The 27,688-nt window shown below is 40.1% G+C and overlaps 1 protein-coding gene across 7 annotated transcripts; it reads left to right on the top strand.

The window, feature by feature from the left end:
- The first annotated feature begins 605 nt into the window (after window positions 1-605).
- On the top strand, window positions 606-27,658 carry LOC105889602 (CD48 antigen-like). 7 transcript variants are annotated; one of them, XM_031582824.2, is made up of 8 exons: window positions 606-773; window positions 18,901-19,188; window positions 21,378-21,620; window positions 21,780-22,028; window positions 23,908-24,000; window positions 24,865-24,924; window positions 25,279-25,335; window positions 25,961-27,658. In XM_031582824.2, exons 1-7 carry the CDS (start codon window positions 722-724, stop codon window positions 25,332-25,334), a joined length of 1,041 nt encoding a protein of 346 aa, XP_031438684.1. In that variant the 5' UTR covers window positions 606-721; the 3' UTR covers window position 25,335; window positions 25,961-27,658. The 7 variants fall into 7 exon arrangements, with proteins under 7 accessions (XP_031438684.1, XP_031438687.1, XP_012670907.2 ...); XM_031582823.2 differs by lacking the exon at window positions 606-773 and adding an exon at window positions 18,506-18,670; XM_031582825.2 differs by lacking the exons at window positions 606-773; window positions 21,378-21,620 and adding an exon at window positions 18,507-18,670.
- Window positions 27,659-27,688: the final 30 nt, after the last annotated feature.

Here is a 27,688-nt window from a genome sequence, read left to right as displayed (position 1 = left end):
TGTTGGCTCTGTAAGCAAACTGTAGTGGGTCAAGGAGGTGGTTGGTGATGGCCTTGAGGTGGGTCAGCACGAGGCACTCAAAGGTCTTCATTACCACAGAGGTCAGGGTGACGGGTCTGAAGTCATTAAGTATCAGAGTATGTCAAGTTGGCCTATAGAGATCAATAGGCCACGCACTTGAAAGATTGTGGATGCCATGCGGACGACAATTCCCCACAATTTATTTCAGGGTCATGTTCTACACATTCTAATAAAGAGATTTGATCCATATATTGAAAGGGTACAATTTGTAGTTTTGTCAGCCTAACAACTTTTGCAGTATCAGTGTAGGTCAAATATGCATGTAGGGGTCAATGGGCCACGCTGTATACGCCACGTGGACATGGCCTATTATTATGAAAAAAGAATGGGGAAAAAAATGATAAACAAGTGAACTCACTCCTTTTCTTGGCAAGTTTTTAAACACTTTAGCAAACCAGATGATAACCAAAAGAACGAGTGAGTGTCTTGTACAGTTTTAGACCGGACTATTATTTTGACATGATAAGGCCATTGCCAAAAACCGGATGTCTTATAGCATGTTTAGCGGAAGTTTTTACCAACGATACTTTTACTGCTTTTAGTTTCGAAAGTAGGCTACCAGAGAACGGAGACTAACGTAATTTTTCTTCCTTTAATTCTGAGCTGCTTTTCCCTCCCGTTTATTCCACCAATTTCTAAAATGAAGCAGCAGGTCTGGATAATTTTCTTTCTAGCAGTTCCACTCTGTTCATGTAAGTATAACTTGCTTGTATTAAGCATGTACAACTATAACAGAATCGACTTCAGTCTCGGCCAGCAAACAAACAGAATAGCTTATTTGCAACCTTTTGCCAGGCAAGCCTATTAAAGACGTGTCGTAGCCTACTTGCGGTAGTTGTGTGACCCGAGCTGAACATTATGGAATGTCTTATGGTACTCTTATATCTCATAAATAATCTTTATTTCATTTGACTTCAGCTGTCCAAGTCGATAATGCGACTGTCAATGGAGACGTTACCCTTTCCCCTGTTGGAATCAGTACTGTCAGAAGCGTGGTGTGGAAATTTGAGATTGATAAGGTTGCTGAATTTGATCCAAGCTTCAGCGAAGAGGTAAAGATATTTGGTAATTACCGGGGACGAACAACCTTGGATAAGGAAACGGGCAGCATTACAATATCAAAGTTGACTCTCGAGGATAGTGGGACGTTCTCAGTTGAGGTTGACAGTGTGTTGATGCCGGATTCGTACCGTCTCGAAGTTCACGGTAAGTTGGTCGGCCGAGTTTAAATTACTCTTATATTCAGTATCGACTCACACATATTAAGGAATGTTCACACTGCACCAACTGACATGTCAAACCGACTGTGATCAATGCATAAGAGCACTGGTCATCACATTAAATATTGTATCCTTTTTTAGTTATTAACACATTAACACAAGTCCATTTGGTTTCCTGAACTTGGAGCATTTTGAGATCAAAACAACTAATACACATGGACTGATATCCCTGATCCCTCATATCACAAGGCTTGTTTTTGCAACACACTGCTGTCAGTTAGTTAGCCAGGTTGTAAGTAATTTCCACGAATGGCAAGAAACCATTTTAGGATATCTGCTTGTGTGTAGACTACTAGAGAATTTGTGGTTGAATTGTTCAAGTGTGTTTGTTGTAATTAATGTGGAAGTGAGAGAGAGAGGCTGATCTGGTCTAGTCTGTCTTCATGAAGCAGTATGCCATTCTAATATCACCCTTTCATTTTGTCAATTTTTCAGAGGCAGTGAAAAATGTAGGTATAATAAAGGCTGACAGTTTGTTTGAACTGCTCTGTGAAGCCAAGCCATCTTCAGATAAAGGTTCCTTGAATTACGTATGGTTATAATACGGGTAGATGAAATCAAGCATTCTGATTGGTTGAAAGGAGGTCACGGGGTGTACTGTATTGAGCCATAATGTACTGTACAGCTGTTTACATTTACCTGAGCGTTCCATATCAGTGCGCACTCAAAATATACTACCTAGTTAGTTAGAAAAACAATGGCGGACCAAATCTCCGTAGATCATCGTATTTGTACCTAAAACCTTTAAGTTTTACTTTTTTTTGCTTAGATTTTTAGAAAGTTACCGAGAAATAGACACTGTAAAATATAAAAACCCCATTATTGTAACTGAAAAATACGTCTAAGAGGATTTGCGTGGTGTATGAGTGAATCAAAAGGTTAGCATGCTACTAGCCGTTAGCGATTAGCAATTCCTCTGTGTTTTTGCAAAGCATCTGCCCCAACTTTCTTTTCCCGACATTTACATTTATCTTGTACATAATCCATCCCCATAAACCGGAGATTTCAAGAGTAGATATGCCTTTCAATATGCAGTTGCAGGATGGGTGAACGACACCAAGATATGGCATTTGGAGACAAAAACAATATGTATGAGATCACAGGACATGTATCCTGGATCTTATCAAAGCTAACCGTTCCTAAGCAAGCAAGAGTGCCAATATGGGCTAACGAGTTGTAGCCAACTCCCAAAGGGCTAAACAGCTCGCTAGTTATTAGCACTCTAGCTTGCTCAGAAGAGTTTAGCTCTAATAAGACACAGCAATTATTCACGATTGTATCAATTGTATATCTAGGTTTTCTCTGGCGACTGTTGTCGCATCCATCAGCACAACATATCCCGGCATTTTAAACGTGTGACCGTAAACAGCTTGCTAGCTATTACCACTTTAGCTTGCTCAGGAGAACGTGATGTTCCCAATGCTGTTTGTCTGTTGCATAGCAACAGCCACACATTCGGGGACTATTTTCTCTAGAGTCTAGGCTACTGAAATGCGATACACAACGTTTGGTGGCTATTACAACTATTTGTGCTGAAAGGTAGCTTACTATTTAGTTACTATTTATAATATTGCTGGCAACCGTATTATAAAAGCAATAAGGTACTCGAGGCAGTACTGTATCGTCAATAATGTACTGTGCAAGGGTTTGCCGGCCCTCCGCTTCGCGTCGGGCCTAACAACATCCTTGAACAGTACATTATTGACGATACAGTACTGCCTCTCGTACCTTATTGCTTAAATACAAAAATGGACATTTCCTCTCGACAGGATCCCAACTGCAGTGTTAATTTTGGCAGCTTTTTTAGATTTAGTCTTAGTCTTAAAACGAAAATGCATATTATTTTTAAACACATTTAGTCATTTTTATCCTTCTTAGTTTTAGTCTAGTTTTTGTCGATGGAAACTCATTTTAGTCTAATTTTAGTCACATTTAATAGTCCATCTTATAGCCACATTAAACTCCTATCTTTCCCTTCTCAGGCCCAGGGGCCCCCTGTGTTGTGTCTACAACGGCATAATAGTCTAGCTTGCAGTACTTATATTGTGGATACAATTGGTCTCTAAGATACAGATCTCCTAGACCTAGTATATGCCTACAGCTGAATTCCAATTAATTAATTAAATGTAAATAATAATTTTAAGGTAATACCTAATTAACAGTATTATCATTAAAATATAAGAGAATATCAAGTCTAGATTTTGAAGATTCCAATGATGTGATGGCACAATACAACTACTATGCCTACCTGGCTTTAGAGCTAAATCAACCACATATCCTCCATATGAATTGCTGTGCAATCTGATAACCAACAGATTTAGCTAGACGGCTAGTTTTGACAGTGGAAAGTGGAGCCAATGATAATAACAATTGCCCAAATAGACAAGGATATGTAAACCAATCACATATTTATAATTTTTGTCTTGATTAATGTCATGCCTGGCCTGTCCTATAGTCCATTCTGCAATGAGTTTACTAGCTAGCTATCGATAGGTAGTGTAACCTAGCTATGCTACCTCATCAATAGCTAACGTTTATTAGCTAAAAGGAGGCTTCAATCGATAATTATTAGATAGCTATCCACACCCTATACACTCGACTGCCCCTTTGAAGTTGACGTTGGCTAATATATGCTTTTAACTATTTAACATTAGCTAGTTAGCATCGACAGTTACTAGCTAATTTACCGTGGCATAAATTGCAGGGTTGTCACTTGCATGTCTGGGCATCTCAGGGAGTGGAGAATGGATACAGGACCGGGCAACATTTAACCAATGATATGAAGGATGTACTGCACTAGGTGCATGCAAGTTTAAAAAAAATTATGAATTCTATTTTTAACGGTCCGTTAGTCCACCACTAACATTCTCGTCTCGTCAATGAAAGTAAAACAAGATTTAGTCTATTTTTTAACAAACTTTTCGTTAACACAATTAACACTGCCCAACTGACTGTCAAGGGCAATGAACCATCCGACTCTTACACTTGTAATGCAAGTAACCAAGTGAGTTGGAGTACTAAAAAAGCGGCAAAAGACATTTGTAAAGGTAAGGGGCTGAACTCGTATGGTACACTTCTGAAATCCAGTTTGGAAGACGGCAGAGTGGGTTTGGAGTGGAATATGGTAAAGAGGCATGCAAACCAGAGAGGTTCATTCTTGAATTTAATATGGCATCTTGGTTGTATTCAAATAGGGTGACCAGACGTTCTCTTTTCCCCGGACATGTCCTCTTTTCGAGACCTAAAAAATGCGTCCGGCAGGGATTCCAAAAACGTCCGGGATTTTGCTTCGTCGGATATTTGTGTTTCGCTGGGTCTTTCACAAACTAGTTATTACGCCCTTACAAGTTTTGGAAATGGTATCTCCCTTACGTTCCACCTTCTTGCGCGAGCTCTGACTGTAGAGAGAACAGCTGTCGGCGGGGAAAACGCATTTCCTAAAGAATGCGTGTTGAAACCGGAAGTCGTCACTTTACTCCGTTTGATTAGGACCTTTACTTTTTAGTTGAGAAGTTGTGTTGGTCGCCTGACATGCAAACGATCGGTTTTCTTTAAATTATTATTATTTTTGTGAAGTTATACGGCTTATGTGAATAAAGCTATCTACACAACTTTTTATATGTCTACATTGACTCGGTTAGTTGTTCATGTGGTACACGTAGGTCTTAATTGTAGCTAACGCTTAGACCAACAATCCATTGGAACACATAGTAGCTAGCTAGCCTCACTGCTAATAAGTATAACGTTAGCATGCTGATATGAATAGACCCATTATAGTCAGGTGGCTTAATGCTCAATTGACTTGTTAACCGAACTTTTACGAAGTCATACAACTAAACACACAAGTGACTTGTTAACCTATGTCTACATTGACTCAGTTAGTTGTTCATGTGGTACACGAATGTTGCAGAGTATTGTAGGACTTAACTGAAGCTAACGCTTAGACCAACAATTCATTGGAACACATAGTAGCTAGCTAGCCTCGCTGCTAATAAGTATAACGTCAGCATGCTAATATGAATAGACCCATTATAGTCAGGTGGCTTAATGCTCAAGTGACTTGTTAACCGAACTTTTACGAAGCTATATGACCAAACACAAAGCTAGCACTGTTAATTCCGCTATAGCTAGCCAGGTCAATTAGCTCGCCTAAGATACTGCAATTTAAGCTAACCAATTACCTAATTTCCCCCAAAACCCATCGATTACGTGTGTTTGTGATGTGTAACATATATCCTTAATCAGTCATTCAAGTTATTAACGTTTATTTACCGCTAGCGATTACACGACACAAGGGTAATTCAATCGCTATTAATGTTGAACTTGAACTTCAACAACGTCACACAACATTAAAAGTCCGGCATCGGCATGGTTCCTAAAGAATAAATCAAAGGTCGTTGTCCATTTCTGTTGACAAGTTTTATCCAACCAGAGACCGGAGTAAAGTGACGATATCCGGTTTCAACACGCATTCCTTAGGAAATGCGTTTTCCCCGCCGACAACAGCCATTGGTCGACCGATCTCAGTGTTGCCAGATACACGAGAATTATCCTCCAAATACGACCATTTTGAGCCTTTGGTACGATACTTCACCATTTCCAATCTGGCAACACTGAGCACCTTGCCGCCTCCACTAGTTGCATTGTTTACAGCACATGACATCTGCAGCCATGCCGAAACGTAAATGTAAGTTCACGGACAAACTAAAAAAAAAATACCCATGCTTTCGCCTCGGCCGTGATGCTTCGGAAGCTTAGTGCATGACATGCAGAGCAGGCACTTACGTGTCGGTGGCAAATACAGGTGGCAGCGATTTGGAAGCTCACATGCACTCTGCAAAACACGAAACTGCAGCAAGAGGAGAGAGCTCATCGAGTAAAGTGACAGACTTTTTTGTGACTAAAACAGACACTTCTGTTACGGCTGCAGAGGGTACCCTTGCTTTTCATACAATAAAGCATCACAACAGCCACATATCAATGGACTGCACATCTGGTTTGCTAAGAAAGATTTTCCCAGATTCGGTGACAGCTCAAAAAATCTCAAGTGCTGAAGGGGATTATGTGCACCCAGTACAATTTCAAACACATGACCTGCAAGGACTTTCATACCTATTTGATAGGTAATCGCCGACTCATGTGAAAGATTCAGTCTTCAGAGAAATATGCCCAACCACATGAGGAGGACTGAAAAGTGTCTTAATTTTCTTATTTTAATATGTGGCCATATAAAGAATGTATTATTTATTATTTAGTATTTGTTATTATTATTGCTTTAATATATGAGGAGGACTGAAAAGTGTCTTCATTTTCTTATTTTAATATGTGGCTATATAAAGTATTTATTATTTAGAATTTTTTATTTGTTATCATTATTGCTTCAATATATGGACAAGACACATTAAAGAAGCGCTGGACTAAATGCCACAAAAAAAAATTTGTTTTACATTTGCACTTTGCAGTTTTGTTAAAGTTCAATAAATAGATGTTTATATTGTCATTTGTGTCATTTTTGTCATTTCATTTGTGACATTTGTATGCATTCACATGGTCATGCTATACACTACCCCCCCGCCACGCCCCCCCCCCCCCTGCCACGCTGGCAGGGGGCTGTGCTGCTTAGCTGCTCGTCATCTACCTGGCTTTTTATGTCACATGTTTCTTTGAAGTTGTTTTCATCACATATTCTGTTGTATCCTTCTTTTGCATTGAAATGAATGTTTATGCCATGGGAATATCCTTTTGATATTGTTACTGCAAATACTGAATACCTTAACATAGTTGTTTTTAAATGTGTTCTATAGTTCCAGTCCCTTGGGTCCAAATTGTTGCGGGGATACTTGCAAGTATTGGTGTAATCGGAATAGGAGCTGTAGGATGGCGCCTATATCAAAACAGTAAGAATAAACTAATTTCTACAAATCCTTTAACACATGTGATCCACATTAATCACAAAGACTGCAAGTTAATATGTGTATTTCTACATTTGTGTATTAATGTACGACTAAAGATATTGAAGTACACACATCGGTTGAAATCACTGGCCATAATTTGCAGCTTCATATTCGATGGGTTTGTAAAAATTTCACCTGGGCATTTTACCTGTAGCAGAATGAAGCAGATTTTACATTAAACCTGATGACTTCTCACACGTCACTATTAGGTTTTTGAGTGATATGAAGTACAACTGTTTGCAGATTTAAGCTTAAGATTCAAACGTGTTTCTAAACCCAATCGGGTCATTGCCAATGACTGTACAGAACGCCAGACGCTGTTGAGGTTGAGTTTGAATAAATTCTCCAGGATGGATGCGTTTAAGAGCTTCATGGGCTACATTGATCTCTGTTAAAAATAGCTTGTCATGGAATCTAAGTGAGCAAAACACTTTCTATTTTTACAGGCTCAAAATTTTACACCCTGATTAACAATATATCGGTCAGTTCGAAGGGATGTGTCACGATTCGTAAGGCAGAGACCCAATCGCAGACCAGGGGGGTATTCGTCGTAGCTCGCTAAGCGGTTTAGCGAGCTAATTTTCAGGCTAAGATAAAAAAACGCCCCTCTTTTTGGTTCGTGGAAGCAACTTTTGATAAATCACCATAGTTACATATCGATTAGCACTAACCTGCTCCAGGGCAGGCTAACTTAAGTGTAGCTGGATAAGCTTGCCACACCCCCGGAAAAAGGAGGGATCCCATTGACCAAGGACTGATATTAGAGTTAGATTAGCGGAGGGAGAGAGTTCTTTGCGCTCGCCAAGATCCATTATTCTTGTATGAGCGCTACCGATTCAGCCGACAAGGAATAATTAATTTACAAGACCTTCTCGAGTCATTTATTGCAAACACCACAGTCGAACATTGACTGTCTTGCGCTTTTTTTTCTTTGCGAGTGGTACATTTTTGTAGTGTCGGTGATGCGGAGAACAAAGCACTCATAATTATATGAGTGTTATTAGTACACCATAGCATATCATTATTGTAGAAAATGATTAAGGTGGACTCATGATAAGAATAGAGAGAAATACAGACAATTTATTTTCACTGCTTCAATTTATTGCATTTGTTATTAATACATTTAGTCATTTAACAGACGCTTTTATTCAAAGCGATTTCCAAGGAAATGTAAAACTACATCGAGGAAGGAGGTGAGAGGATTCAAACTAGCAACCTTGCAGATTCATACCGGTAGAGGAAACCTCTGTACCAGTTGACACTTGCCGTCAGGTATTCATACATAGATATCACGCTATAAACATCCCAACACACCTTGCTCTCACAGCGGTGGTGGTGTTGAATTTTGCCATGATTATGGTCTTGTATTCTTCATAAGCGTTCATGTTCATCTCCTACTCGCCAGCGGAGAAAAAAAAGAGCCCTTTTCTTTGAGTTTAGAACCATTATACCGTTAGAAAATCATGGTTTTGGTGATCGACCTTTCCTGCCTTTTGAAGTAGGACGTGCACGCGCAAATGCCATGATAACTTTAGCCTGGTTGAAATTAACCACATGATTTGGATGCGGATCAGCCGTTAACGAACCGATATTTGCTGTTCTCAATCAGCTCGCTAATCTTAACGGGCTAAAAGGCCAATTGATTAACTTAGCTTCAACTCTACGACGAACGGGCCCCAGATGCAGGAACTGTTCAGGTTTATTTACAAAAGGTTAACAAAATAAAGTCCAAAAGGCAAACACACAAAAGATCCGGGCAAAAACTAGAATTCCAAAATAACACAGAAGACACAGAAACCAGGAAGTGGCAGAGGACAGGTGGGGGCGGAGTCTCAGGACAAAGACAGGAAACACATGGCCGGACAAGACAAACACAACAAGCACATGACAACATAAACAAACAGGAAAAAGCACATGTCAGGAATCAGGAAACAGAAAAGGGAAACAGAGCAGGATCCTGACAGGATGGGGCTCTGGTGTTTTAAAACATGTTTGACAAACTGCAATTAAGTGTCAATGAATTTTATTGTTTTGAACAACAGACCAAGCAATACGACTATTCCTTGGAGAGGAGAGCTCCTGGCAAGCACTGTCCTGAATCTGTGGCGATATTGTAATCTAGTCTGACACATTCAGTTTAAAGGGACTGTTTGGCATTACTATTGGTCGGCTTTAACCAAACCTTTATTTAATTAACTTCAGCCTGGCTCTGCCCCGTGAGTGCTTTTGACCATACCTTTCTGAAGCGTTTTTTTTTTTGTGCAACAGTGCGCACGTGTCTGTAGTTTTGCTCTCAAACTAGGGCCCTATGTCTTTTCATTACTCTGTCAGATTTCTTCTAAGGATGGCATTTGTTATGGTTATTAAAATGTGGTCTTTTGCTCCTATGTAGTGTTGAGTCATGATTACATTGCAATCTTACAGGGGAAAGCAAGACTGATGATGACAAAGCAGGAAATGGTTCTGGACTAGGCAGCAACAAAGGTATTTTGATGAGGACATACGTTTTGTAGTGACATTGGCTCCCATTCACACTAACTGAGTATCATACTTTGAGTATACTTAGTCTAGCGTGAAAACTTACCACCAGTTTCCCATCATATGCTTGTGATTTTAGTTATTTCTGTTTTGACAAGTGGACTGTACTCACAAAAGAAACTGAAATGCATACACACAGCCCATTGGTGTTGATGTTTCCTCGTACCTTCAGGAGTAGAGCTAGTACATTTCTTCTCTTACATGCTAACTTCCTTTGTCCACGAATGCTTTTTCAATATCTGTAATGTCTGGTTGATTTATTTTTTTTGCGTCTTACAGACACGGACGATCAAAATGGTGAATCGGGAGGATTGGTGGGCAAATCAACAGTTTGAGGTAAGCCTTTCTTAACTTTTTCACAATGAGTTTCCTCTGCTCTTGACCAATCAATCATAGATGCTCGGGGGATGTCCCAAAATTTCCTTAAAATGGCTTTCCAGTACGAAACGGCACCTTGACGGACAGACTGGATTTCACCTGAGTCCACAAGTTTAAAAAAGTGAATCCATTCTGAAATCTGGCCCATGATATACTGTAGCTCCATTTTACAGTAATTTACTAAGCTATGGCCACACTGCCTGCCACTACACACTTGAAGCCTGGCATGGGAGAAGCTGGTTGCATACAATGACTGCTTAGAAATGGGGTGTCAATGACAATGACAAACCCACCTTGTTTTTTGAGCATATCGTGGTGTTGTCTTTGAATATTTCTTTTGTAACCATTGTGAAGCATACATTGAAATTCATGCAATGATGCATCTCTGGTGTCAGTTGTGTTAAAATCTGTGTATTTATAATGATAGTAATGATATGTGTTCTGTTTTAATAACACCTACAACAATCTATTTGTTATTTAAGATGATTGACTACTGTAAAATGTATTTCCTCATGGGTACAGATTTTAGTGTGCCTTTCATCACTGTGTCATCATGTCCTTCCTCTTTTTGCTTCATCTGCAGTTGTGAAAGCCACCCAATGAACCGAGTTTTTTAATGAGTTTGGAGTTTTCATCTTCTGTCACTGGATTCCTTCAAAACTACGAAAAGATTAATTTGACAATTTCCTCCTCACACAGATGGTTCATTTGCTGAACGACCACTGGAATACGGCAGACTGCCGTGCCTCTTGTCAGATTTTAGTATTGTAAAGCTTGGTAAGCTTTTAGCTTGTCCATTCTATCAAATTTTTGTTAGTTTTTGTATTTTGTTGTGGGAAAATTTCTATGAAAATTCAACTTTTTCTCAGAATGTGTGTGAAGATGGCCCCCCACACACACTATTACCATGTGTTGTCTTCATAGTATCCAAATAGATTTTCTCTGAATGTTGAATAGTTTTCTGTTCTCGTGTACAAGACCAAGTGTTACATTTGAAACATCCTGTGAATGATATATATATTAGTGCTGTCAGTTTAACGCGTTATTAACGCGTTATTCATTTTTTTTATCGCGAGATTAACGCGATTTTTTTTGTATTAATTAAAAAAAAAAAATATATTAATTTTTTTTAGATTAACGTTCTTTTTGGCCTTGCAAACGGTGTAGTAGGCTAACGTTACGGTTTGAGTGAAAGGTGAGCGCGATACGGCGAAATGGATGATAAAAAGCTTCTGAATGGAAAGTTTACTTTTAAAAGTTGTGTTGTGCAAAAGAAGCGAGCTTCACTGTTGTCTGAAAATGTCAACAGGCAGCTGGCTGAAAGCAAAGAAGTAGTAGGCTTACTTTTTACTGGTAAACTAACTGTTACGGTTCATTGTTTCTGAAATAAGAGGCCTGACTGCCTTGTTCCCAGCAAACTTGAAAAAAAGAAAATATTAAGCCATGGTTTAACTGCACTATAGGCTGAGTCCTTGTTTACCTGAAATGTGCACTTTATAATTTTATTTTGTACCGCCCTGTTTGGCAATGTTGGTTTTCAATAAAATAAAACAGTTGCTTAAAGCAAGCCAATCCACTTTTCCATGTTGATAAGGCCAATAAAATAAAAATAAAAGGATGGAAAAAATAAATAAACGAAGGGACATTTAGAATAGATACAAATTTGCGATTAATCGCGATTAATTTTGAGTTAACTATGACATAAATGCGATTAATCGCGATTAAATATTTTAATCGTTTGACAGCACTAATATATGTACATGTATGCACTTTTGATGAAAATGGGTAAAATGTGTTCCTGACTGCCACGAAATGTGGTTTGAGTGATCCAGTCTTTTATACATGCACTCTGTCTGAATTCACCACGTTGAATAGCATCATTGTTCTTGAGTTCTTGGGGCGGCAGTGGTACAGGAGTTAAAGAAGTCGTTTAGTAATCAGAGGGTTGCTAGTTCGATTCCCTGTCGAAGTGTCCTTGAGCAAGACACTGAACCCCTAATTGCTCCTGATGTGCAGTGTGCCATCAGTGAAAATGTAAAATGTGTATACATTGTACGTCGCACCTATGTAAGTCGCTTTGGATAAAAGCGTCTGCTAAATGACTAAATGTAAATGTAAAATGAGTAAAGTAAATGAACAAAAAAGACTTCATACTGGCAATATTGAAATTCAGTGTTTTAGGATTTAGCAGGTGTGTTCCATAGCATTACATATGTAATGCCACTATGTACTAAAATGCTTAAACAGTACAGTTTTACTAACATGTAGGCAGTAGGTTCTTTGTCATATAGGATTTAGTCAGACGTAGACTTTTCATGTTGTCAAGTGGAATCCCATTGTGACCCAGCACCAAAAATGCATATGAGTGGCATGCATGAGACTATACCAAAGAGTTTAGTTATTGCATCTACTTGCTTTCTCTACTGCAACTATACTATACTAGTATGGCTTACATTCTACCCTATGTACTTCTAATCTGGGGGACAGCTTAATCTTTGTCCAAAAGAGCCCTGTCAAAACTTTCAGCCATGTCGTAGTTCCTATGCTTGCTGTCACTCTGTTGCTGATTTCACTTGATAGTTACACTGAGGTGCACTGCAGGGGTGTAAGAGTGAGTAATGGGAGAAGGCTATTGAGCACACACACACACACACACACACACACACACACACACAGAGTGGAATGAAAGGACATCATGGTGGTGTGTGGCTTGAGTAGAGTATGTGTAAAGGCTGTGTGTTTGTGCATATGAAAGAAAAGTGCTCTTTCAAACATTAGTGGGGTGTAACAGTACAACTGCCTTGTATTCTTACATATATTCATCGCCTTTTTGCCTTTTATACTGATTTGATTCTTGCTTTGTTGTTTTTTTAAATAAAATGTAAGTTCTAATACAAGAGATCCTTTGTAATAAGGCAAACAAAACAAACCACTTTTTATTGTTTGTGTGTACTTGACTAAGATGAAGGGGTGAAGGTTTTAATTGATTGTATTTATTTTTTTAAAGTTTGAGTTTTATGGCAAAAGCTGTTAATCTATGTTTAATATGTGTGTACGATTTTGGGTGCAATTTGTTGTTAATAAATTATGATTATGCACCAACAGAAGATGCATGTTGTTGCATAAAGCCTGTTGATCACAGAGATTAGTCAGTTCTTGGTTTAGGGACTATACTGTAGCTTGTAGCCCGTTGATCAGAGAGATTGGTCAACGGCGAGATAGGCGGTACAGGGTTGGTGTGACATTAATATTTGCATGGCTTTACCAACATCACATAACCCATCCAGCTTGTGAGCATTTTTTTTATCATTTCAGCTGTGACAAGGTTTTCTGTTGCTTGTTGGACTGCATGTAAAGCCAACCGTAAGGTATGCATGAAAATAAAAGGCTTGCCCGACACTTTGTTTCTGAGTTTATGACGTTTACCTATTCAAATGTAAATCTTCTGTATGACTAATTAGCATAAAACAGATTAGGTGGGCAATTAAAAACTAAACGGCAGCAGTTTCAATCCAGAAAATATTGATAAATTGTTGTTTTGTTGTTTTATATCGGAGGTAGTTACAGTGATATATTTTATTGTTAATAGTTGCAGTACAGAAATCATGAAGTGAGTTAGACGGTTAAATAAGTGCACCACTGTTATGTGTTCTGTATTTGTGGATAGAAAAACACATTTGTAAATTGTTGGATATTTGTGGATCATGGTATGTGCATTAACAGATCATTTTGAGACATTTTTCTCTTCATACAACGAATAAAAATGACCATATCTGTAATAATCTGAAATAACTTTAATCCAAAATACGGAAGCACATGTTCAATATAGTTTTGGCAGCGTTCATTTATTGCATGAAAAAACAGACGATTTTGTATTACAGTCTGTTGCTGCACAAAGCTCATGCATTTTGAAAGCTAAAGATTTTAGCCACGGTACAAACGTAATATTTGCGCCTTTTTAGCCAAACCTTATTGAACGATGCTCCGCACCAATGGTCACCAACAGACAGAGCCTCCTACGGTACCTGTGTTGCCATCTCGCGAGAGTGATTATCCTTGCAAGAGTGCGGCCTATTCATTTCTATAGGCCGAGTTGACATACACTGATACTGCAAAAGCTTAGGCTGGGAAAACTGCAAGTTGTACTTCCTCAATATAGGGGTCAAATCTCTTTATTAGACGGTGTAGAACATGATTCTGAAATAAAAAGCAGGGAATTGTCATCTGCGTGGTGGACGCAGGCTCTCAAGCGTGGGGCCTATTGACCTCAATATGACTGTTTGAATAAATGATAGAATGACAAATGAGAGGTTAACATACATTTGTCTACAAAGGGAAACATTTGTACAGTTCTTGGTGTCAATGTGGTCCAAAATGCACCCGCTTTGCTATGGCAGACCATGGTTGGATGGAGAAGATTGTGTTTTTAGACTATTTCACAAAACTCTTCCTAAAAGAATCTGCTCGGTTATCAGACATGACATCACCCAGCATTTTAATATTTGATGGTCACACCTGACGGACAGCAACACAGCACGAAGAAGGCATTTGGGTAATTCAACACTTCCTTGATAAAACATTCAAAGCCACAAACCTACTTCGAAATGCTTTTCAGGTGTAAAATATGCATCTATTTCATTGTATTGAGTGTAAAGCCAGACCAGTAACTACGGTGAAGGACACTGCAATACCATTAATTACTACTGTGGCTCATAAAGATATACAAAATATGTTATTAAATTATACTTCTGTCATCTTGAAAGACAACACATGTAAAGCCTGTGGTAGGAATGAATAGTCTATTAGTCTAAATAATCTATTTCTTTTGAGGATAGTATGTCAGTTTGCACACTTTTTAAAGATATACTGTACCTATAAACTGTAATATTGTGTCAAGACAAGATGCCATATTTGATGTTAGGTCGGATTGGATAGGCAGACAGGAAGGTGGTATATTGGAGTTGAGGTAAGTCATAGTATTTCATTATTTCATGGGAACAACTTATTGAATTGATTGCTGGTAGTACCTCTGTTATTACACTTTTTGATAGAAATTCTGAGGAATGTGTGTTAGATTTCAATGTATTTTAGGAATAACATGTTTGTACACAAACATGTCAAGTCATCAATAATAGTCCTCAGATAGGAAAATGCTTAGGCTAGAGACGTTTTTGTAGTTTAAGGAGGACATGAGGTGTTTAACTGATGGTACAGAATAGCTAAATTATTCAGAGTCAGAATTATTTTATTGGCCAAGTATATTTTCATATACAGGAAATTGACTTGGTGTGGTTGGTACATACAGTATAAACACATTAACAAAATAGCAAAAATAAGAATAAAACATAAATGTTTTACAAAATAGAACAATAAATTATTTGGGCAATGCAGGGATGCAGTGAATTGGAATTAGCATAGTGCAGTATATAAATAATATACGCTGTAGTGGATTTGTGTGCTCCAATGAAGGTTGTGTCATCCATAAATTCCAGGAGTTTGACAGAGGGGTGGCAGGAGGTGCAGTTGTTTGTGTAGAGGGAGAAGAGTAAAGGGGAGAGCACACAGCCTTGTGGGGCTCCAGTGCTGATGGTCTGGGGCTCTGAGACAAGCTTGCCCAGCCTCACGCGCTGCTTCCTGTGACAAGAAGTCAGTGATCCACCTGCAGGCCGAAAGGGTCTATAGCAGGGGTACTCAATAGGCGGACCGCGGTCCGGATCCGGACCCAGACGCAATCAAATTTGGACCAAAGCCAAAATCAATCAGAATCAGAAAGGTTTTTACTGCCAAGTAGGTTTTCACCTACGAGGAATTCTTTGTGGTACAATGGTGCAAACAATAAACATACACAATAAACAATAAACAATACACATATTAGGTTACAGCAGGAGTGTGCAAAAAAGGGATTAGAGTCCGTGTTGGGGGGCGGGGGTCCCGGGCCTTGTTGATGAGGCCAACCGCAGACGGGAAGAAGCTGCTCAGGTGGCGTGAGGTTTTGGTCCTGATGGACCGCAGCCTTCTGCCGGAGGGGAGTGGCACAAGGAGTTTGTGTCCAGGGTGGGAGGGATCAGCCATAATCTTCCCTGCACGCCTCAGGGTCCTGGATGCATACAAATCCTGGAGATGGCAAATTGCAGCCAATCACCTTCTCCGCAGAACGAATGACACGCTGCAGTCTGCTTTTGTCTTTGGCAGTGGCAGCAGCGTACCAGATGGTGATGGAGGAGGTGAGGATGGACTCAATGATGGAGGTGTAAAAGTTCACCATCATTGCCTTTGGCAGGTTGAATTTCTTCAGCTGCCGCAGGAAGTACATCCTCTGATGTGCCTTTTTGGTGAGGGAGATGATGTTTAGCTCCCACTTGAGGTCCTGGGAGATGATGGTGCCCAGGAAGCGGATGGACTCCACACTGTCAACTGGGGCGTCACTCAGGGTGATGGGGTTGGGAGGGGCTGGGTTCTTCCTGAAATCGACAACCATCTCCACTGTTTTCAGTGCGTTGAGCTCCAGATTGTTCTGTCCACACCAGGTCACCAGATGGTCAATCTCCCACCTGTAGGCAGACTCATCACCACCAGAGATGAGCCCAATGAGGGTGGTGTCGTCCGCGAACTTGAGGAGCTTGACGGACTGGTGACTGGAGGTGCAGCTGTTGGTGTACAGGGAGAAGAGAAGAGGGGAAAGAACGCAGCCTTGAGGGGAACCGGTGCTGATGGTCCGGGGGTCAGAGACATGTTTTCCCAGCCGCACGTGCTGCCTCCGGTCAGACAGGAAGTCTGTGATCCACCTGCAGATGGAGTCAGGCACACTCAGCCGGAGAAGCTTGTCCTGTAGCAGAGCCGGGATGATAGTATTGAAGGCAGAGCTGAAGTCCACAAACAGGATCCTGGCATAGGTTCCTGAGGTGTCCAGGTGCTGGAGGATGGAGTGAAGGGCCATGTTTACTGCATCGTCTACAGACCAAGCGAGGTTTCATTGGTGCGTGATTACGCGCTATATATTTTTTTCCTCCTCGATGTGGTTTCTATCTTCCGTGTCCAATCCAGAGGTCCAATCAGGAGCTGTAATATAACAACATCACTATGACAACTCACTCACTTACTCAATGTTGGCCGCAAGCTCTGTGGGTCACGCAGGTTGTGTGTGTCAATGGCAACAATGCAGGCAGATAGATTTGTGAACGGTATTTTTTTCTCAGCAAACGAAAATCATGGCGTGCATTAAACCCGACAAAAAGAGAAAAGTTGATTCCAAAAATCGCAAATTTAAGACAGAGTGGACTGACAAGTATGCATTTGTGCTGCCTGTGGGGAGCACAAAACCGATGTGTTTAATCTGTAACGAGACGGTTGCCCTTGTCAAAAGTGGTAACGTGAAACGTCACTATGAAACAAACCATGCACACTTCGAACGAAAATACCCGCAGAACTCTGAGGTAAGGGGCAGAAAAATAAACCATCTGCAATCATACCAAGCAACATGCAGTGTAATAGTTAGATCAGCCACACAACAAGAGCGTGCATACCTCAACATACATCAGAATCAGAATCATGTTTATTGGCCAAGTACATTTTCATATACAAGGAATTTTTTCTGGGTTTAGTTGCTCTCAATGTACTTAAACTGAAAATATGCAGTATAACACAACAGTTTAGGATAGAGATACTGTTGTGAGTCTGCCTTTTCAACCATGAATATGGTGAAAAACAAATACAGGAGCACACCCAATGAACACTTACATCAGTGCCTCCGCCTGGCCGTCACACCTTTTATGCCCAAGTTTAAACCACAAAAAAGTGTCACCTTTCACACAAATAAGGCCAGACCACATAACCTTTTGTGCATACGGTAGTTTGAACGTTTTTGTTGGAGGTATGTTTTTGGATTTTGACCGTCACTGTTCCGGACCCTGGACTGAATGGAAATTTGGCGAGTGGACCTTTTGGGTTTCTAATTGAGTACCCCTGGTCTATAGAGATCAATAGGCCACGCACTTGAAAGATTGTGGATGCCATGCGGACGACAATTCCCCACATTTTATCTCAGGGTCATGTTCTACACAGACTAATAAAGAGACATGAAAATTACGATTGGCTTTTTAATTACATTCATGTTCAACACTCACCGTTCGTAAAGAGTGTCTTGTAGTAACAGTTTTAGACCTGACTATTATTTTAACATGATGTCGCCATTGCCAAAAAACGGATGTATTATTTAGGCTGGCGTGACGCTTCTGCTAGAGGCATGTTTAGCGGAAGTTTTTACCAACCAATCCTGTTACTGCTTTTACTTTCGAAAGCAAGCTACCAGAGAACGGAGACTAACGTAATTTTTCTTCCTTTAATTCTGAGCAGCTCTACCCTCCTGTTTATTCAACTAATTTCTAAATATGAAGCAGCAGGTCTGGATCCTTTTCTTTCTAGCAGTCCCACTCTGTTCATGTAAGTACTTGCATGTATTATACAACAACTATGTACAACTATAACCGAATCGAATTCAGTCTCGGCCAGCTAACAAGCGGAATAGCTTATTAGCAACCTTTAGCCAGGCAAGCCTATTAAAGATGTTTCGTAGCCTATTTGCTGTAGTTTTGTGACCCGAGCTGAACATTATGGAATGTCTTATGGTACTCTTATATCTCATAAATAATCTTTATTTCATTTTACTTCAGCTGTCCAAGTCCATAATGCGACAGTCAATGGAGACGTTACCCTTTCCCCTGTTGGAATCAGTACTGTCAGAAGCGTGGTGTGGAAATTTGGGATTGATAAGGTTGCTGAATTTGATCCAAGCTTCAGCGAAGATGTAAAGATATTTGGTAATTACCGGGGACGAACAACCTTGGATAAGGAAACTGGCAGCATTACAATATCAAAGTTGACTCTCGAGGATAGTGGGACGTTCTCAGTTGAAGTCGACAGTGTGTTGATGCCGGATTTGTACCGTCTCGAAGTTCACGGTAAGTTGGTCGGCCGAGTTTAAATTACTCTTATATTCAGTATCGACTCACACATATTAAGGAATGTTCACACTGCACCAACTGACATGTCAAACCGACTGTGATCAATGCATACGAGCACTGGCAGTGGCGTAGCGGGGGTTTTGGCCGCCCTGTGCTGTAGCCAAATTCGCCGCCCCCCCTTCAAGGAGGATTTCCTACTGGTGCGATTTTTTGTTATATGTCTTTGAAGCTCCGCGAGTCTTTGTCCTAGCGTCATAAAAGGAACATCCCCAGAAACCTTGGCTGTGTTCGGATTCTTAGATAGCTGTCTAATCCTTGATCTCTAGTTGGACAGGTGTCTGACGAGAGAGGTCCCTTCGGGGGAAGGTATCTCAAAAACCGTTGATTTCGAACAGTCTATTAAGATAGGATGTACGGCAACATGACGCTGTGTCATCATCCTGTGTGTGCTTATTTGCTAGCTAGCAGCTACTGTTAGCGACCTGGCTAACGGATACATCGCTAACGAAACAGACTATTTTTGTTAATCAATCATGACATAAGTACATAGTACACTGTTTATTTCTCGGTAACTTTTTAAAAAAATTACCAAAAAAAGCAAAGAAACGTACATCGGTGAATAATTTTGTGGAACTTCGACGATTTCATCCGCCATCTTTTTTAAAATTTGTCTCCGGTTAGGGAATGGCGCAGAGAGTTATGGGTAATACCTGCCGCCATAAGACAGCAAGGCAGCTCAGTTGCTCTCTTAAAAAATGACCGTTATGTGACGTATTTCAAGGTATCTTACTAGAGAGGAAGAGAGGGTTTAAGACAATTCGAACAGTCCTTGCTCTCTTAATAGGAAGGAAGGAAGGAAGGGAGCATTTTAAGCCAATTCGAACAGGGCGCTTGAATCTTCTTCTGTGTACAGATATATACAGTTCGAAAAATAATAATAATTAGCACTTTGTAAGGAGAATAGAACTTAAATCTTGCACATTTCATTTTCTGAGTGACAAAACAGCTGCTAACGACCCACCTGTTAGCAAATGAGGGCTATTCATTTGTTAAATGCATGGTAAAGAAGGCGGTGAGGACAAACGTATCCACTTTGAGCTGGTTGCTATGGTTACTCACTAGCTAGCTAAGGAAACTTGTAATAACCTTAAACGGTTTAAATGGAAGAGTTCCATTTATATAAAATGATAGCTAGTTATCTAGCTGATGTTATAGTCTCCTCGATTTAACTGATCAAATTATAATAGGAAAAGGTCGAAACCCTCAGGGTGCCTGTGCAACTTTGTATGAACGAGTTCGTATTCATGAGTTCATATTGACACATTAACACGAAGAGTTCAGCCAGCGCATGTATTACCTTACCTATGTGTGTAAAGAATGCTGATATGAAATATGAAAACAACCAGTAGACACATCTATGTGTATAATGTTCCCACCCTGCTTGAAAATGTTGCAGAATGCAGTCCAGAAGTAAAATTTGGCACTAAACACAGAGATGTTCAACCAAGACGTTCACACGCGCTGGTCGCGGGAGATTGTTTACAAGCTGTCGAACTAATACGTTGCAAAGTGGACGCTAGGGAGACCGCGCCACTACAAAACAGCACCATATTCTAAATTCGGCCATTTGGGAAAACAACTATTATCAAAAAATTACAACAAAAAAAATCACAAGAAAGTAATACAATTATAGTATTGGCCGCCCCCATTCAATTGGCCGCCCTGTGCGGTCCGCACACCCCACGCTACGCCACTGAGCACTGGTCATCACTCATCACATTAAATATGTTATCCTCTTTTAGTTATTAACACATTAACACAAGTCCATTTGGTTTCCTGAACTTAGAGCATTTTGAGATAAAAACAGCTAATACACATGAACTGATATCCCTGATCCCTCATATCACAAGGCTTGTTTTTGCAACACACTGCTGTCAGTTAGTTAGCCAGGTTGTAAGTAATTTCCCAGGATGGCAAGAGGCCATTTTAGGATATCTGCTTGTGTGTAGACTCCTAGAGAATTTGTGGTTGTATTGTTCAAGTGTGTTTGTTGTAATTAATGTGGAAATGTGTGTGAGAGTGAGAAAGAGAGAAAGAGAGAGAGAGGCTGATCTTGTCTAGTCTGTCTTCACGATGGAGTATGCCATTCTAATATCTCCCTCCCTTTCATTTTGTCCATTTATCAGAGGCAGTGTACAATGTAACTATAATAAAGGCTGACAGTAGTAACAGTTCGTGTGAACTGCTCTGCACAGCCAAGCCATTTTCAGGTGAAGCTTCCTTCAATTACGTATGGATAAAAAATGGACAGTTTCTCACGAATGGACCCCACCTGACTGTCAATAAGAGTCACCTGTCCTACTCTTACACTTGTAATGCAAGTAACCCAGTGAGTTGGAAGAATACTACAGTAAAAGACATTTGTAAAAGTAAGGGGCTGAACTCTTGGTACACTTCTGAAACACAGTTTAGAAGACACATGTGTGTATGTGTGTGTGTGTGAGTGAGAGAGAGAGGCTGATCTTGTGTATTCTGTCTTCATGATGAAGTATGCCATTCTAATATCTCCCCTTTCGTCCATTTTTCAGAGGCAGTTAACAATGTAGATATAAGAAAGGCTGACAGTAGTAACAGTTTGTGTGAACTGCTCTGCGAAGCCAAGACATCTTCAGGTGAAGCTTCCTTGAATTACGTATGGATCAAAAATGGACAGTTCCTCTCGCATGAATCCCACCTGACTGTCAGTAAGAGTGACCTGTCCCACTCTTACACTTGTAATGCAAGTAACCCAGTGAGTTGGAAGATTACTACAGTGAAGGCAAAAGAGATTTGTAAAGGTAAGGGGCTGAACTCGTATGGTACACTGGCAGAGTAGGTTTGGAGTGGAATATGGTAAAGAGTCATGCAAACCAGAGAGGTTCATTCTTGAATTCAATATCGCATCTTGGTTGTATTCAAAACGCTGCTGAAGATAGTGGGCACATTTTTATATGGTCTAATGAGGGGCAACCAGGGACTTTCCCACTGGGATGGGGAAAGAATGGTCAACAGCAAAAGTCATCTACTTAGAAGTCTGCATCCTATCTACACACATATCAGCTACTTATTAGTCCATGAGCAGTTCCAGTAGAATGACCATCGAAAGCTAGCAGACATTAAAGCAGCAGTGTGCAGCACTTCGCCAATGGCTGCACCCTATGATGCCCTTCTATGGCATTTTAACTACTCTTCCACCTGTAGCAGTCCGTTATTGTGGCAGTAGATGGTGTTTGTAGCATGTATAGATGTTGTGGTATCATGAGAGGTTTTACCACTGAGCAAGGTGTAGGGCAGTGGTTAAACAACAGGACAGAGCAGGCAAAAGTGCTTTCCAACGAAGAATCCGGTTTATTAACCAACAAAAAGTATTTCAGGAAGCAAAACAATAAAGTTCTTCAAAGGCAAAACATAGGCTTCATAAAGTTGCACCTAACTTAAGTCCTACCAACTGTGGTTGCAAACTCAAAGTTCGTCCGTCCAGGTCCTTCCCGGCTTGGGGCTAATCTCCCCCTTCCGGATGCGGCTTAGCAAGCGCTTTAGCCACCGCTTCAGCAAGCGTTTCAACAAAGGCTTCACCCGCACGTCAGGTGCTCTCAGTTCTCCCTCATGGCTCTCTCTCACACAACAGGCACCACCTGTCTTAAACGCTCCTTCAATCAGGTGCCTTAAGCACCTACACCTGGTTGGGTCCTGCTGCATTCTGGGAGATGTAGTGCAAATGGCAGCCATCTTGTGGTGTGGCAGCCAGACCTCCACAGGAACACCACACCCCTCTGCTAGCTGGCCCATCGTGATGCCACAATGTGTATAGCCTTCCTAAGGTCTAGTTTTGACAAAATAAGACACCCTAAAAAAAATGTGTTCACTTGACCTGAGTGAAGTTGGCACACATGTGATTCAAAATATTAAAATAGCACTGCTGTTTGTTCGCTATTTGAGACTATTTGAATGAGATTTGGACGTGGACGGGGGGGGGGCTGGTGACGTCACGTGTGAAAAATAAAACGGTAATAACTTTAAAACCATAACCGCACAAATATGTATTTTAACAGCACAAACCAGCACAAACGATTGGGACTATTTTGATGAGATTTGGACGTGGACGGGGGGCTGAGTGACGTCACAGGCCAGAAAATTTCATTTTGAATTACTCAAAACCCTTAAATAGCACAAACGATAATTTTTATGGCACAAACCAGCACAAACCTAGCACAAACGAACAGCTGGGCTATTTTAATATTTTGAATGATACGGGGGGCCAACTTCACTCAGGTGTTCACTTCTTGTCTCCTTGCTGGAATATTGTCTGTGCACCATGACATGGCTTGTGTGAGTGAACATGTTGCATCTACTGCCACTATTTTGCACAGTCTGCTTAATTACATCATTATGTCATTTCTTGATTTAAAAACCCAAAACAAATCATGTCCCCAAAATTGATAAACCACCCGACTTCAAATCCTTACAATCTGTACGCCGAAGTTTTGTGCTGCTTAGCTGCTCGTCATCTACCTGGCTTTTTATGTCACATGTTTCTTTGAAGTTGTTTGCATAGCATATCAAACAATACATGTTCATCACATTCTGTTGTGTCCTGCTGTTGCATTCAAAACAATTGTATGCCATGGGATGTATCTTTTTGATACCTTAACAGCTGTTTTTAAATTTGTTCAATAGCTCCAAATCGTTGGCTCATACCTGTTGTGGTGGTACTTGCAAGTATTGGTGTAATCGGAATTGGAGCTGTAGGATGGCGCCTATATCAAAACAGTAAGAATAAACTAATTTCTACAAAACCTTTAGCATATGTGATCCACATTAATCACAAACACACTGCAAGTTGATATGTGTATTTATACATTTGTGCATTAATGTACTGTAAAAATATTGAAGTACACACATCGGTTTGAAAGTCATCACTGGACTGGTCATCATAAGATTCAAACGTGTTTCTTAACCCAATCGGGTCATTGCCAATGACTTTCCAGAACGCCATATGCTGTTGAGGTTGAGTTTGAATAAATTCTCCAGGATGGATGTGTTTAGGAGCTTCATGGGCTACATTGATCTTTGTTAAAAATAGCTTGTCATGGTAACTAAGTGAGCAAAACACGTTATATTTTCACAGGCTCAAAATCTTACACCCTGATTAACAATATATTGGTCAGTTCAAAGGGATGGGGCTCTGGCGTTTTAGGACATGTTTGACAAACTGCAATTAAGTGTCAATGAATTTAATTGTTTTGAACAACAGAGCAGGCAATAAGACTATTCCTTCTAAGAGCGCTCCTGGCAAACACTGTCCAGAAACTGTGGCGATATTGTAATCTAGTCTGACGCATTCAGTTTAAGGGGACTGTTTGGTATTACTATTGGTCGGCTTTAACCAAACCTTTATTTAATTGACTTCAGCCTGGCTCTGCCCAGTGAGGGCTTTTGACCATACCTTTCTGAAGCGTTTTTTTTTTTGTGCAACAGTGCGCACGTGTCTGTAGTTTGGCTCTCAAACTAGGGCCCTATGTCTTTTCATTACTCTGTCAGATTTCTTCTAAGGATGGCATTTGTTATGGTTATTAAAATGTGGTCTTTTGCTCCTATGTAGTGTTGAGTCATGATTACATTATAATCTTACAGGGGATAGCAAGCCTGATGATGACCCAGCAGTAAATGGTACTGGAGCAGGCAGCAACAGAGGTATGTTGATGACGTTTTGTAGTGAGATTGGGTCCCATTCACACTAACTGAGTATCATACTTTGAGTATACTTAGACTATTGTGCAAACTTACCACCAGTTTCCCATCATATGCTTGTGATTTTAGTTATTTCTGATATGACAAGTGGACTGTGCTCACAAAAGAAAATGAAATGCATACACACAGCCCATTGGTGTTGATGTTTCCTCAAACCTTCAGGAGTAGAGCTAGTACATTTCTTCTCTTACATGCTCACTTCCTTGGTCCACAAATGCTTTTTCAATATCTGTAATGTCTGGTTGATTTTCTTTTGTTTGTTTGTGTTTTTTTTTTTTATCTGTCTGCGTCTTACAGACACGGGCGCTCCAAATGGTGAATCGGGAGGATTGGTGGACAAATCAACAGTTTGAGGTAAGCCTTTCTAAACTTTTTCACAATGAGTTTCCTCTGCTCTTGAAAAATCAATCATAGATACTCAGTGGATGCTCTAGGGATATCCCAACATTTATTTTAAATGGCTTCCCATTACGCGACGGCACCTTGACAGACAGACTGTGGATTTCACCTGGGTCCACAAGTTTAAAAAAGTGAATCCATTCTGAAATCTGGCCCATGATAGCTACATTTCACAGTGATTTACTAAGCTATGGCCACACTGCCTTCCACTACACACTTGAAGCCTGGCATGGGAGAAGCTGGTTGCATACAATGATTGCTTAGAAATGGGGTGTCAATGACAATGACAAACCCACCTTGTTTTTTCAGCATAGCGTGTATTTGTATATTTCTTTTGTAGCCATTGTGAAGCTTACATTGAAATTCATGCAATGATGCATCTCTGGTGTCAGTTGTGTTAAAATCTGTGTATTTATAATGATAGCAATGATATGTGTTCTGTTTTAATAACACCTACAACAATCTATTTGTTATTTAAGATGATTGACTACTGTAAAATGTAATTCCTCATGGGTACAGATTTTAGTGTGCTTTTCATCACTGTGTCATCATGTCCTTCCTCTTTTTGCTTTATCTGCAGTTGTGAAAGCCATCCACTGAACCGATTTGAGTTTTTAATGAGTTTGGATTTTTCATCTTCTCTCACTGGATTCCTTCAAAACTACGAAGAGATCCTTCTCATGCAGATAGTTAATTTACTGAACGACCACTGGAAAACGGCAGAGTGCCGTGGCTCTCGACAGCTTTTAGTATTGTAAAGCTTGGGAAGCTTTTAGCTTGTCCATTCTATCGGATTTTTGTTTGTTTTTGTTTAGTTTTTTGTTGTTGTGGGGAGATTTCTCAGAATGTGTGTGAAGAAGGCCCCCCCCCACACACACACACACACACTATTACCATGTGTTGTCTCTATAGTATCCAAATAGATTTTCTCTGCATTGCACTTACAGTAAATGAGACTAGAGTGGCCTTATAGAGATCTGAACAGGGCCAATTCACCAGACCCTTCATCAGAGAAGGGAAGGAGTCCGTTGACAGTTTGAGTGATGGGTGGGGTAAATCAGTTTTAGTACTTCTTATCTCTACACGAGAATGATTCAGGCCTGGAATTAGAGAAATGTGTCTAAATGAATGTTGAATAGTTTTCTGTTCTCGTGTACAAGACCAAGTGTTACATTTGAAACATCCTGTAAATGAGAGATATATACATATATGCACTTTTGATGAAAATGGGTAACATTTGTTCCTGACTACCACCAAATGTGGTTTGAGTGATCCATGCACTCTGTCTGAATTCACCACGTTGAATAGCATCATTGTTCTTGAGTAAAGTAAAAAAAAAAAAGGCTTCATACTGGCAATGTTGAAATTCAGTGTTTTAGGATTTAGCAGGTGTGTTCCATAGCATAACATATGTAATGCCACTATGTACTAAAATGCTTAAACAGTACAGTTTTACTAACATGTAGGCCGTAGGTTCTTTGTCATATAGGATTTAGTCAGACGTAGACTTTTCATGTTGTCAAGTGGAATCCCATTGTGACCCAGCACCAAAAATGCATATGAGTGGCATGCATGAGACTATACCAAAGAGTTTAGTTATTGCATCTACTTGCTTTCTCTACTGCAACTCTACTATACTAGTATGGCTTACATCCTACCCTATGTACTTTTTATCTGGGGGACAGCTTAATCTTTGTCCAAAAGAGCCCTGTCAAAACTGTCAGCCATATCGTAGTTCCTATGCTTGCTGTCACTCTGTTGCTGATTTCACCTGATAGTTACACTGAGGTGCACTGCAGGTGTGTAAGAGCGAGTAATGGGAGAAGGCTATTGAGCACGCACACACACACACAGAGTGGACTGAACGAACATCATGGTGGTGTGTGGCTTGAGTAGAGTATGTGTAAAGGGGTCCTGTGTGTTTGTGCATGTGAAAGAAAAGCGCTCTTTCAAACATTAGTGGGGTGTAACAGTACAACTGCCTTTTATTCTTACATATATTCATCGCCTTTGTGCCTTTTGCCTTTTATACTGATTTGATCCTTTGTTGTTTTTTTTAAATAAAATGTAAGTTCTAATACAAGGGATCCTTTGTAATATGGCAAACAAAACAAGCCACTTTTTATTGTTTGTGTGTAATTGACTAAGATGAAGGGTGAAGGTTTTAATTGATTGTATTTATTTTTTTAAAGTTTGAGTTTTATGGCAAAAGCGGTTAATCTATGTTTAATATGTGTGCAATTTGTTGTAAATAAATTATGATTATGCACCAACAGAAGATGCATGTTGTTGCATAAATCTGTTCAAT

Source organism: Clupea harengus, chromosome 16 (genome assembly GCF_900700415.2).
Source record: "Clupea harengus chromosome 16, Ch_v2.0.2, whole genome shotgun sequence".
Classification (NCBI taxonomy): Eukaryota; Metazoa; Chordata; class Actinopteri; order Clupeiformes; family Clupeidae; genus Clupea; species Clupea harengus.
The sequence above is the reverse complement of the archived record's forward strand: the minus strand, read 5'-3'. Positions and strand labels throughout refer to the sequence as shown.

Coding starts and splice junctions, on each gene's coding strand:
- LOC105889602 (XM_031582824.2), top strand. CDS start 722: ATGAAGCAGCAGGTCTGGATAATTTTCTTTCTAGCAGTTCCACTCTGT. Junction 19,189..21,377: donor GTACCGTCTCGAAGTTCACG/GTAAGTTGGTCG, acceptor TCCATTTATCAG/AGGCAGTGTACAATGTAACT. Junction 24,925..25,278: donor TGGAGCAGGCAGCAACAGAG/GTATGTTGATGA, acceptor TGCGTCTTACAG/ACACGGGCGCTCCAAATGGT.